At 38.8% G+C, this 13630-nt stretch overlaps 1 protein-coding gene across 1 annotated transcript in view; it reads right to left on the bottom strand.

Annotated features, from left to right (window-relative positions):
• Nucleotides 1-13630, bottom strand: part of IL1RAPL1 (interleukin 1 receptor accessory protein like 1) — a 55872-nt gene that overhangs the window by 17265 nt on the left and 24977 nt on the right. The window contains exon 3 of the mRNA XM_059385284.1: nucleotides 7197-7340. Within this exon, the coding sequence (XP_059241267.1) occupies nucleotides 7197-7340 (144 nt within the window). The remainder of the gene's footprint in view (nucleotides 1-7196; nucleotides 7341-13630) is intronic.

Here is a 13630-nt window from a genome sequence, read left to right on the forward strand (position 1 = left end):
TCTCTCTCCTCTCCCGCTACCCCTCCCCTTTGCTAATGTGTTCACATGCACTCTCTCTCACACACACTCCAATAAATAAATAAATAAATTCTTAAAAAAAAAGAAAATTGTAGATTGGTGATTCTATTCTCAAGATGAAGGTGGTGGTTATATTGGATCTGGGCTAGGAAAAAGACATACTAATAATATAAATGCCTTAAGATTGACATTTGGGTCTTTGGGAGTTTTCAACCTTTAAATACCTATTGAACAGCTGTGAGAGGTTATTGGCAGCTGGCCATTTAGAAAAATTGTTCCCAAATATTTTTAACTTTCGTATGTGAAACTGACTAGTGAAAGAGGTCATCATTCAGCAGATGGGTTACCAAAGGAGGCCTATGGAGGGCTTAATGATGAATAATGTGTTTTAAGCCAAAAGGTGATTTTTGGGTTGCCTCGGTGGCTTGGTTGGTTAAGCATCTGACTCATGGTTTTAGCAGAGGTCATGATCTCAGGGTCATGGGATTCAGCCTTGCAACCAGCTCTGAGCTCAGTGTGGAGTCTGCTTGGGATTCTCTCCCTCTCGTCCCTCTCTAACCCTCCCCCCTACACATGCTCTCTCTCACACTCTCTCCAAAATAAATAAATAAACAAAATCTAAAAACCATTTTAAAAGATGACTTTCTATGTTTTCATGTGGCATATTAGCATAGAAGTATGTGATCATTAAAAATTAGCATATAATTTGAATAAATAAGTTCTTTTAAAAATTAAGCCACATTTCTTTCTTGTGTCTCAGATTTGCCTTCCTATGATAGAAATTTTAAGTAAAAAAACTCTGTAGAATTGGATGATATATCATTTAATAAATAAACATTAGTCATACAATCTTAATATTTTGATTTTTGATTATCAAATATCATTGCTTTAATAAATTTCACTTTTCATTTCAATCCTGCCATGTCAACATCTGGCAATTGTATTCCAAAATAAATTAAAGCTGTTTTGAGTTTTACACATTGCAATTTTTGCAATATTATTCTAGTTTACTTGTTTTGTTGCTTGGTACCTTCCTGGACTATTTGAACTCAAACACTGAAATGTGACAGTAATTAAAATATATATGTCATGATATAGTGAACCAAAAATAGCCCCAGCAGGTGAGGTCAAATCTTGACTACCACTACTTTTAATTTCACTCATTTGAGACTATGTTTGCTGATCTATAAAATAGCACATTTCTAAGGTAAACATCTAGCATGAAATGGGTCCCTGACATATAGCAAAGTGCCTGGCCCAAAGGAGGTCTTTGCATCCTTGAGGGGGAAGTGGGCAGTGTAGATGTTAGAAATCTTAAGAGGGTAAGAGTTAGCAGAGTGCTATATAGGGAACAAAGTGTTGGAGATAAGAAGGCTTGTTTCCTACTAAACAGTTTATGACTTTGGGCAAATTGTATGCCAAATACAACTACAGGTCTCTCCTTCTGGAACGGAAAAACACATTCTAGATTGTTCATATGTGTGCAAATTATCTAATCAGTACTAATCAACAAACCAATAACTAAACCAAACAAAAAAAAAAAGCAAAAAGTCCCTACAGGATTTCTAAATGATTTAAAGAAGTACCGTTTCACTGATGGACATGAGACAATAGTTCCTGCAACTATTAATAGTCAGTAACCCTATAAATGAAGGAGAAAGAGAAAGAAAATCTATGACTTAAGATGACGTAGATACCAATTTGTTTCATATGCATGAAATGGAACAGATGTTCACATTTTTCAAGGGTCAAGGGGTGGAGATTATAAAAGATTGTTCTAAGTCGTCTTGTCTAATACCTATAATAACTCCCAAAGTGGAACTAGAAGAGCTCTTTTTTCTTTTTCTTTTTTCTTTTTAGATTTTATTTACTTACTTGACAGAGAGAGAGAGAGATCACAAGCAGGCAGAGAGGGGGAGGCAGGCTCCCAGTTGAGCAGAGAGCCCAATGCGGGGCTCGATCCCAGGACCCTGGGACCATGACCTAAGCCGAAGGCCGAGGCTTTAACCCACTGAGCCACCCACGTGCCCCAGAAGAGCTCTTTTTTCATCTTTAAAATAGTGATCACAGTGTTCTTTTTTTTTTTTTTTTAAAGATTTTATTTATTTATTTGACAGAGAGATATCACAAGCAGATGGAGAGGCAGGCAGAGAGAGAGAGAGAGAGAGAGGGAAGCAGGCTCCCTGCTCAGCAGAGAGCCCGATATGGGACTCGATCCCAGGACCCTGAGATCATGACCTGAGCCGAAGGCAGAGGCTTAACCCACTGAGCCACCCAGGCGCCCGATCACAGTGTTCTTATAAGCTTGGCCTGCTACGATTGTAAGCTTGCACTTCATACCCCAGTGTCAGGGGATAAAACCAAAACAGAAACAGTTTGCACTTTGAGAAAAACAAACATAAAGTGACAAGGTGAATCTTCACCTTGTCTAGCACTAGATCCTCCCCGCAATATGAAACCTTAAGTTTGCTCACATAAGTTACTTCCTAGTGAAAACTTATGCACTACCTTACCAACATCTATCAATATGATAATCATCATGTAGGAGAGCTGGTGTTTCTTGTTTTCTCCTATTAATGGACTATCTATGACTTTACAACCTTGTTTTTCTTTATAAGTCTATTACAATTTTTATTTGCAGAGCCAGTTCCAAAATCTAGCCAATTTTTCAAAAATTGAAGTAATAATTCTTTACTTCTTGACTTGGTTTTTGAGGCTTCCTTTAACTGAAATAAGTTAAATGACAAGGAATCTTTCTTTTTTAAGATTTTAATTTATTTCACAGATAGAAATCACAAGTAGGCAGAGAGGCAGGCAGAGAGAGAGGGAAGCAAGCTCCCCACTGAGCAGAGAGCTGATGCTGAACTCGATCCTAGGACCCCGAGATCATGACCTGCGCCAAAGGCACAGGCTTAACACACTGAGTCACCCAGGCGCCCCAATGACAAGGAATCTTGAAATCACAGTGCTCTACAAGTAGTAAGCATTCACTAGTGAGTTCCCATTACTCAAAAGCAAAAGGACTATTTAAGATGTGTCTAAAGTGCCATTTTTGTAAAGATGAAGGAGAAAATAATTGGACCTTGGGATGATAAAGGAAATCTTTAGAAGTTAGAGGGAAAATATGAACTGCGTACGAGAGAGACGGAGAGACTGGAAGAAAGAAAGGAAGGAAGAGATGAGGAAAAAAGAGTCGAAGGAAGGGAGGGCGGAAGGAAGGAAGGAAGAGAGGCGGGGCGGGGGGAGAGGGAGGAAGCAGGCAAGCAAGGTTATAACCTTTATATAAGCTTTAAACAAAGTGTAAGGGAAATCCCTGGCAGAGGCATGGAGAAGGGAAGGACTTGGGTGTTGTCATGATAACTGTATTTTCTTTGTACTTATCCTAGGACAGACATTGGTCTACTGTGCTAGTGTAAGTTCTGCTCTAGAGACAGCAGCTTACTTTTATCAGGAAGGTCAGCTGGTATTTCATTAGAATAAGGCCACACCCCAGAGGAAGCCTCCACAAGTGCTTTGACTATCACTAGTTCTAATGAAAAGTAGACACTTTGTTAATTAGCACAGCGGATATTAGAAATCAGATTTGATTTCTAAAATTAGTGGCTTTTTACTAAATATAGTGGATCTTGGAAACCAGCTCTCCGTGGTAAAATCAGTGCTATTCAAGACACTTGGATGACTTAACATAATATAGAGACACATCACTCCCCTGCAAGCATCTAGTGGGGCCATTGGCCATGCCCCCTTAGGGAAACTTTTCCAGACATGATTCCAAAATGGTCCTGTGTTCAGAGGAAGATTATTCTTAGATGTCATTACATAATGAGCCTAATCCTGCCACATGTACTTCAGGGGAAACTTTCTTGTAAGTTTTTAGGGAACACACACAGACACACACGTGCACAACAGACAGCCGGAATGTCTTCCAGTTTACAGGATGAGGGTCTATGTTTGTTAATAAAGGCATATACAACAGAATTTGTCCAAATTTTCTTCCAGTATGTAATAGAACCAAGCTGGTGGGAGAGTAGTTAACCTTCTCCTGACCCTAATCATTACAGTTACCTCATTTACCTAAAAAGATCTTAGAGGGGCGCCTGGGTGGCTCAGTGGGTTAAAGCCTCTGCCTTTGGCTCAGGTCATGATCCCAGGCTCCTGGGATCGAGCCCTGTGTTGGGCTCTCTGCTCCGCGGGGAGCCTGCTTCCTTCTCTCTCTCTCTCTCTCTGCCTGCCTCTCTGCCTACTTGTGATTTCTGTCTGTCAAATCAATAAAATCTTAAGAAAAAATTAAAAAAAAAATATCTTAAAATTATGCCAGCATCTCCTTCTAACTGAAACTCTGCATGGTCTGATTCCACAGAGGTGGCAAGGCGACAATTAAAGTTGGGTCACCCTGCAGCAGCAGTTGTTTCCTGAACTAAAAAGCCTGGACCTGCTCTGGCAGGAACATCCAGGCATTTTTTTTCCCCCTAACAATCACAGTAAATGTGTACTTAAAAAGAAAATTCTGGCTGAGTGTGGAGGATAAAACGCAAGGTTGGAGAATGAAGACCAAGAAGGTAGTGTAGGAGGCTTGGACAAGGAAGAGCAATTGAGTGAGGAAGCAGTCTATTTTCAAGAGGTACAATTAGGTGATAAAAACTAAGAAAGAGAACTAGGAGAAGGACATTTAGACTTACGGGCTATTTACACACTAATGCAACTGAAGATAGGGTTGTTAAGTGTGATCCAAAAAAAGTGGGTATTGTAGAATGAGAAGTGCTAAGACCTAGATCCAGAGGAAACAATAAAATGTAAAATTACGTAGAAGGGAACAAAGCGTGAGGCGAACAAATCAAGGCAACAAATCATCAATGTATTCTCTCTTGGAAAAACAGAATCTTTCTGACACAGAACTGATAAAGCCAGGGAATGCCTATCCTGATGACCCAAAAGGAATTGAATGGATGTGTTCCTGACACCAGCTACTCCATATCCCAGTCTGACACAAAGGCTGAAATTCGTGGAATTTGGAGTTATTTGGATCTGGGCTTAAATTCTGTCTTTCTAGCTGTGTAATTCTCTGAGTATCAACCAAGTAGCCAACACAGCACTTGCTATTTAATAAATAGTCAACGAATCTATCCTATCACCAGAGTGAGACATTGCTTCAAAATATTAACTAAACTTTCCCTATTCTTTTTCATACTCTTTGCCTTTCCTTATATCCAAGAGTATTTTATGTATTCCCCTTTTAGGGGAGCTGATGCTGTGGCCAAGAATCAAGAAGGCATCACTAAACTTTTGACTTCTGGGTTACATTTTTTAAGCCCAGTCAAGAATATGAAAAGCCTGGGGTCTCTTCTTAACAGTTATGTTTTCTTTGGAAGAAGAAAGGACTGTGGGAGACCTATGAAGAAAGGGAATGCAATGATGTCAGAGAAATTTCCCACTAATGGAAGAGTAGATAATTATTCAACCATAATAATATGTGTAGAAAGATCTAAGGGGATGTGACTAAGGTTTAGAGGCAGGTAAACTATCCAGAATCTTCTACCATTCAGAACATGACAAAGAAAAACTGCACTGGATATAATAGTTTTGGGGAAATCATTCATTTCATTCAGAACACAAACTAAACATATTGCAAATAGGGTTAATGGATCAAGTGAGATGCTCAGCTAATCTGCTTTTTCAAACATCTCCTACTATGCAAACTGTACAAACAACATCAGATCTTTACATTATACTGAACAGACTAAATTTTTAAAAGGCATAAAACAGGATTCATATTTTGGATATAGACCTATTTTCAAATCCCATCTTGGCCACTTATAGTTATGCTCATGTTATCTTCATCCGTACATTATCTAACCTCTGGGAGCCCTAGTTGCCTTATCAGTAAAATGGAAATTGTAATACTGACCTCAGAAGTTTTTGAGCCTTAACAAGAATGATTTAAGAATGCCTAGCACTTTTTTTTGGTACTCATCCAACAATAGCCCTGCTGTTGACAATTTTCTTATATCTCTTTGAAGGACTCGCCAAAAAATTTAATACTCCGCACATACAGGGAAGAAAGTTAGGAACAAGTACAAATCAGCACTTAAAAATGTAAAATGCCCCAGCCATGCTGCGGGCACGGACTTCACCCTCATGGGATGGGCAAAAGGTTACACAGCCTGTGTAAACTAGTCCTGTTCACAAGCCTAACCACCCACAATGCTACCTGTGGATTTAGTCCACAGGATCCTGGAAAGGTAGGAACACAGCCGATCCCTTCATTTTCCTTTGCACCGCTTAGTGCAGAAGCAGCAATCATGAAAAAAAAATGTATAAGTACGATCAAGAAATTGTTACCATCTGGACTGTGTGTAGGAGTTTGCACATGCTTCCTCTACTGCAAATTTACCTTATGTACAGATCACTCTCGAATAACCAAAACGGAAAAAAAAAAGAAAACCTTAAGTTCTCGAATGGGTAGTTCATGGACCTCCATTTTAAGAACCCCCAAATTCCTCTTAGAGTGTGCACAGAGTCAAGACTGACCAGAAGGGGCAGATCTTTATTATGATTTCCATGAAAACAACATTTACTCGTCCAGTTCAAGGAAAAATAGTAGATGTATTCGTATGAAAACAATGTGCTTGGGCACTGTATTATCTGTTGGTCCACACTTGGAATAAAAATCCATCTGTCTAAATATAGTGATATAAACAGGCTTGGAAAGACTGCTATGAATTCTAAAATACTCAGCACAGTTTATTAGAGCTGGTCAGTCTAAGCAAGGGACAAACTGAGATTCACTTCAAACGTGGGGCTAGGGAACACAATTAGAAGAGGCCCTCCTCACCTATAGAAAAGTAAAGCCGGCCTTTCACTACTGATTACAAGGTGAGAGAAAAGGAACACTCTGATGGTTGCAATCAGCATTTGTAATTTGCAAGTGCTACTTGGCAGCGGATTCTAAAAAGGGTAGGTGTTGCTTTACAATTGTCAGAGGAAATTACCTATTGGCTCCAAAGCATCACACGCACAGTTCTGTGTAAAAGATGAATTTACAACCACTGATCATGGAAAGATGGTAAGAGCTGCCGCCAGTAGTAAGGCAGGGAATGTTCTTGCCCCTCAATAAAACAAAGGCAGAAAACAAATAAGAATATTGAGACAGAACGTTAAAAAGAGGGAACTTCTCTTACCTCCATCCAGCTCCTCAGCCCCAAAATGATTCCTGTAGAAGAGCATAATTTCTATCTTGTAACACTTGTAGATGGTCACCAAGCAAACAAGAAGCAGAAGGATAGCACCAAGGCCTCCAGCAAGTTCAACTGTGTACATTAGCTCTAGGGGGAAAAAAAATCACAGAAGGGAATTAGATCATATTCACATCCCACACCACAAATTCAACTTGATTTCACAGTTTTGTGGATGACACCAGATGTAGGTAATGGATTAACACAACCCCTTCCCTTTCTGCAAGAGAATTTGACCTTCCTAGCTCTGTTTCCTTGGTAACCAGATAAGGTGGTTTGTGGTAACTGTGTTGCTAAGCGACATTGCTTATGGTAAAAATGGTAGATTGCAACTGGACTGAAAGAATTATAAAATACCTGTTTGGAAACTATGATTCTGAGCTTGCCTGAGTATAGTAACTCCTATAAGCATGTCCCTTGTGGGAATCCTACAAACTAGGCTTGAGGATATGAGGAGTTTAAGCTGGGACAGTTTCTGAATCTTGATCCTTTCCACCTGAGCTGTCACTGAGGGGATAGGGCTGGGGTGGGGCGGTGGGGGGGGTGGCGCTGTAAAGGTTCAAAAACACTGTTCCTGAAGGGCGGTGTGGACTGTTTAATAGCGTTGGGTGAACCCCCTGAGGATTACAGTCCACTGCCTCCTGCCAGGAACAATGACTCCCGTTTTCTACCTCTGAATAGTGACCCAGGGTGGCTGGCCTATCACAGTACTGGAGGCTGAACACTTGGGCTTTAATAGCTGGACCCCTAGTGGATATCACACCCAGCTACATCTGTAGCATTTTCCTTTCCTAAGCAGCTTAGACATTTTTTTTCATTTGTTTAGCCACCCCTCTACTAAGTAGGTTGCTACATTTTATCCAAAAGAGGGATTTTTCTGGCCACTCACTATATACAAGTTCTGTTTTTCCTATTGAATATCCATATTACATTAAAAATCATCAGGCACTTCTGGGGATAAAACATTTAATTTTTTCCTCCTTTAGAACTCATAGACATTGTGACAAAATCAAAGCTACTGGTTTTTAAACATTAAGTCAGAACTGGGGCGCCTGGGTGGCTTAGTCCCTTAAGCATCTGCCTTCAGTGCAGGTCATGATCCCATGGTCCTGGGATTGAGTCCTGCATTGGGATCCCTGCTCAGTGGGGAGCCTGCTTCTCCCTCTGCCTCTCCCCCAGTTTGTGCTCAATCTCTCCCTGTCAAACAAAATAAATTAAATCTTCAAAACAAAAGAAAATAAACATTAAGTGAGCATGCACAGATTAAAATTTTTTTTTTTTTTTTTTAGAGAGAGCAAGAGCACGAGTGTGAGCGTGGAGGGAGAAGGAGAAAGAGAATCTCAAGCAGACTCCGTGCTCTGACTTGAGTCAAAGCCAAGAAGAGTCCCTTGTTCAACTGACTGCGCTAGCCAGGCACCCCAGAATGCAGATTTTGAAGTTCACCTTAAGAGCCTATATATGCCTGCTGTCTTCTTGATCATGAAAACTGAAAACTTTAAAATAATCTATGGTTTTTCAGTAACAACTACTGTTGTGTTAAAAGATCACTCCTGAGATCTCAAAAATGGGGTGAAATCATCATGGGTATGATGCAGTATCAGTGACAAGTAATTTGAAAAGCATGGACATTATTGCCTCATAAGAACATTTGGTGTTTGTGCGTGGGTGTGTGTGTGTTTCCGTGTGATGTCACTTTTCCCGTGATAATTGTAGAGCAAAATTCAGCCATATTTTTCATTGTCTAGTACTTCATTTTTAATTCAACAGTTTTGGGGTTTTCTTGGTTTCAAAAAACATATATAACTACTGTTTAGTCAAGTGTATTTTATGCTCTTATTAAAATTAAATGGGAAACAGAAGAAAATCTTACATGCTTGGATTTTATGAATTTAAAAAAGAAAAATAAAATGAGTTATTAAATCTTTAAGAGTCTAAGAGAATTAATATGGAAAGTAAAATACAGAAAAGTACCTTCTGGAAATTTTCACATTTTGTATTAATAAATATCATATAGCATTAACCGTTGAAACTTGTGAGGGCCTACACAAGATAGTATTACAAAAGTTCCAGGAATGAAATACAAGAAGCTCCTCAATATAATATTTTCCCATTCCTATGTGAATAGAAAGGATAAGTGGGTAGATAATTCTGTAAGATGCACTGGGCCGGGTTCTCTCAGTGTAAGAGTTAACTCCACCACACAGAGAAAACTGCGTAAAACTAACTTATACCCATAGGCTAGTTTATACACCAAAATAATCTGATTTAAATTATACTGGATGTGGGGTGCCTAGGTGGCTCAGTTGTTAAGGGGCTGCTTTTGGTTCAGGTCATGATCCCAGGGTCCTGGGATGCAGCCTAGCATCAGGCTCCCAGCTCCACTGAAAGCCTACTTCTCCCTCTCCCACTCCCCCTGCTTGTGTTCCCTCTCTTGCTGTGTTTTTATTTATTTATTTATTTTAAATTATGATAGATAACTAAATAAATAATACTGGACATGATGGGAGAGATAAACATCTGGACTGTGGTTTCTTTCCAGAGTCATTGGTTTTTCTAATTTAATGCATTGAACCCTTGCAATTTATTACCCTAAAGTTTCTTGCATGAGAAAAAAATTGGGGAAAAATGGACACTGCTTAATTTGTACTCTTAAATGTTGTTAGTGGCAAAGCTCAATCATACCACTATAGTAGACAATTTGGGGTATTTTCTGATGAGGTTAACTATGAATCTACCTTATGACTAGCAACTGCATTCCTAAGTATTTATGCAAGGAAATAGAAGCAGATGTCCACAAGAAGACTTGCTCAAGAATGTTCAAAGTAGTCTTATTCACAGTAGCCACAACTGAAAACAACACGAATGTTCATTAACAGGAGATACTGAGCAAACTGCTGTATGTCCATATGACAGAATATACTCAGCAATAAAAAGAATAAACACTGGTGGGGGGCACCTGGGTGGCTCAGTGGGTTAAGCCTCTGCCTTTGGCTCAGGTCATGATCCCAGGGTTCCCAGATTGAGCCCCACCTGGGGCTCTCTGCTCAGCAGGGAGCCTGCTTTCCCCCACCCCTCTCTGCCTGCCTCTCTGCCTGCTTGTGATCTCTATCTGTGAAATAAATAAATAAAATCTTTAAAAAAATAAAAGAATAAACTACTGGGGTGCCTCTGTGGCTTGGTTGGTTGGGCAGCTGCCTTCAGCTGTGGTCATGATCCCAGGGTCCTGGGATCAAGTCCCATGTCAGGCTCCTTGCTCAGTGGGGAGCCTGCTTCTCCCTCTCCCTCTTCCTGCTACTCTGTCTGCTTGTGCTCTCTCTTTGTCAAATAAATAAATAAAATTTAAAAATAGTAAACTACTGATATAAGCAACATGCATGAATCTCACAAAATTATGTTAGGTGAAGTAAGCCAGACACAAAGTAATGTCTTCTGTATAATTCTGTCTAAATGAAGTACAAAAACAGGCCGAAATAAACCATAGTGGTAGAAATCACAAAATGGATGTTTTGTGGATGAGTGATGGGAAAACTTACTGGAAAGGGGCAAGAGGAAACTTGCTGGGGTGAAAGAAATATTCTGTATCCTTTTCAGGTATGGATATACAAGTATATACATTGTCAAAACTCAACAAGCTGAATACTTATCATTTATGCATTTTACCTTATGTTAATCACACTTTAATTCTTTAAAACTTGAATTTAAAAAAATAGCCGCTATAAAATCTAACTCGAGGCTTCTGTGGGTAGAAGCTGCAAAGAAAGCTGGAGTCAGGACAGCTCGTCTACTGCAGATACCTCCCCAGGCTGGGAATGGTTCTATGTTGGCTCCAAGCACGCCCCTGGATTCTGGAGACATGGCACCAGGCCTAGACAAGCATCCTTTCCGTGCCCATATCTAGTGGAAGAGCTTTTGAAACAATCCAAAACTGTGCCCAAGACATAATCCTATTAATGTAATAAGCTGAATTCTCATTTTCTTCAGATGGCATTTATAAGACTGTTCTCTATACATTTTTTTTTAAATTAAACACTGAATATGCAAAAGTTAGAGAAAAATGATATAAAAGTAAGTTCTTCTTATTTTTAGAGAAGTCATTGCCCAAATGTGAATCATTCCTATTGCTAGAAGTCATGAGCCACTCAAATAATTATACACACTACCTCAAATACACTATAGAGTAGGCCAATCAATAGTACTGTCTGAAATATAATGAGACAGCGGGGTTGATGTAGCTTAGCAATTAGAGAAATAGTCTAGTGTCACATGAATATATCCTTCAAGGTACAAACATATGGAAAGCTATATATACCTAGACTATGGGCAATAAGCAAGAATAAGTCTTCCTGAGCCACGGGTTAGTCATTTACTAATAAGATGGAAACCAAGACTGGGTCCAAAGAAATGGCATTTTCAAGGAGCTAATTTATCCTGAGATGCAGAGAGTATCTCAAATTTCCCCCAGATACTTCTACAATATTACAGGCAGAAGCCTGGTATTCTTAGAGTGTTCTTGGAAGTGAGAAAAGAAATGTCTTTTATCACAGTCCACATACCAGTACCTGCTCCACAGTTACTACATTACTTCTATGCAAGAGTAAGTTATGTGCCTTCATATTAGAAATGTGGGAGGTTAAAAAATTTCCCATGTAAGTTTTTCTCATTGGTTTATAGACCATGTGTAAGCTCTCCCAAAGAAAATGGTGTACTAGATTTAGTTTCCACATTCTTTTGCTCGAAGCTGGACAAATTCATTAATATGAGTGCTATCTGTTACTGCTTATACATTGGGTCAGGACAAAATTACTAGGGGTTAAATTCTGTTACACTTAAAAGAAATGATTCCAGTCCCACTGATGTATTTTATCTTTACATTACAATGTGAAAGGTGTTGCCCCAGCAAATGTCATTTTCTCTTTGAAATGGGATCTGCTTTTCAGCGCAAGTTCAGGTTGCCTGGAGTGACAGCATTTAAAAAATAAAAAGATTCCATTTCAGCACAATTCAGCATCAGAAGATGGAACGAGATAGTGCAGACCTTTTAAAAATCTGGTTAGCCTTTGTGTTATTTGGTTAAAATGATAGACTCTACCCCCTTTAAGGGACTGAGACTGAATATTGAAAATTGTAAAGCAAAATCGCTCAGCAAAACCCAAGGGAAATTGGCATTTGGTTAAACACAACAAATGAACAAGTGCCAAAGAGTTACATTTAAGGGCACCAGCAGTTATTTAGTCACCGCAATTAACAATAGTCTTTGGAAGCTCCAGTTTGGGCTAAGGGAAAACACATTGATTATTGCTGCGGTAGTAGACTGCTTTTGGAATAAATTGTTTCAATTTAAAACTAGATCTGCTACAAGCATTTTGAGCAATGACTACAATTTTTTCTTATCAAGACAGTTGGACCAAGCAACCCTTTAAAAGAAACAGCTAATTAAAATAAAGCGCGTGCCATCTCTTAGTATATTGGATTACATTGCAAATAATAAATGCATTTGGTTTACACTAATCTTGCTGCAATTACCTACTGTAGTTTGGGGTCCTATTTTTTTCTACCGGCCTGTACCTGGTCTTATTGTTGGAAAACTTTTTCTGCTAGATGTCTTTGAAGAAGTAAAGATGTTAGCAAAGTAAATCTTCACTAGGAGTTTTCATTTTGTTTCCCTATATGTATTTCTATACATAATCTTGTTTCAAATAGAACTGAAGATTTCAGGTGACTTTTTCTTATTTGGTTCAGCCTAAAATTGCCTCATTCATTATATAAAGTCCTTTGAAATGCTCTGCCCTGATTTATATGCAGTAAAGTGCAACTTTGTGGGGGAAATGGATGATAGACAATCTAATGATCCCAGTTTATTCATTAGCCTCACAAAGTACATTTCTCCTTCTCTCATTGTGTTATAAAGAGCTAAACTTTATAAGGATTTATCCATCCACATAAATTCATATGCATATTTATTTCTCTGGAGCGGTATAACTTATTTGTTCCTGGCAGGAGGATAATTATGCTCAGCCTACAAAGATATTCAACTCAATTTTACAATACATCAATGCAATTTAGAAGCAGTTATATATATATATATTTTTTGGTAACACATTAAGAAGTGAAATTGCTATTCATATAATAGCAAGAAAACGTTTTGGGAAGGTATAAACTAGTATGTAAAGATAGCAGCTTTGCTTTTGCAAAAGTGCTTTCTGGAACAAGGCAGGATATACAAAATAATAATATAATAATGATAACAATAATAATAAAAAGGAAAATGAAAATGCTCTCTGAATGTAGCAGCTTGATTTGTGCATCCAAACATCTGGGCAAAAGATTACCTTCAAAGTGGTATATTTTGTCATTTCGAAAGAGGCTTTCAGCAAAAGTAC

This window comes from Mustela nigripes, chromosome X (assembly GCF_022355385.1).
Source record: "Mustela nigripes isolate SB6536 chromosome X, MUSNIG.SB6536, whole genome shotgun sequence".
Lineage (NCBI taxonomy): Eukaryota > Metazoa > Chordata > Mammalia > Carnivora > Mustelidae > Mustela > Mustela nigripes.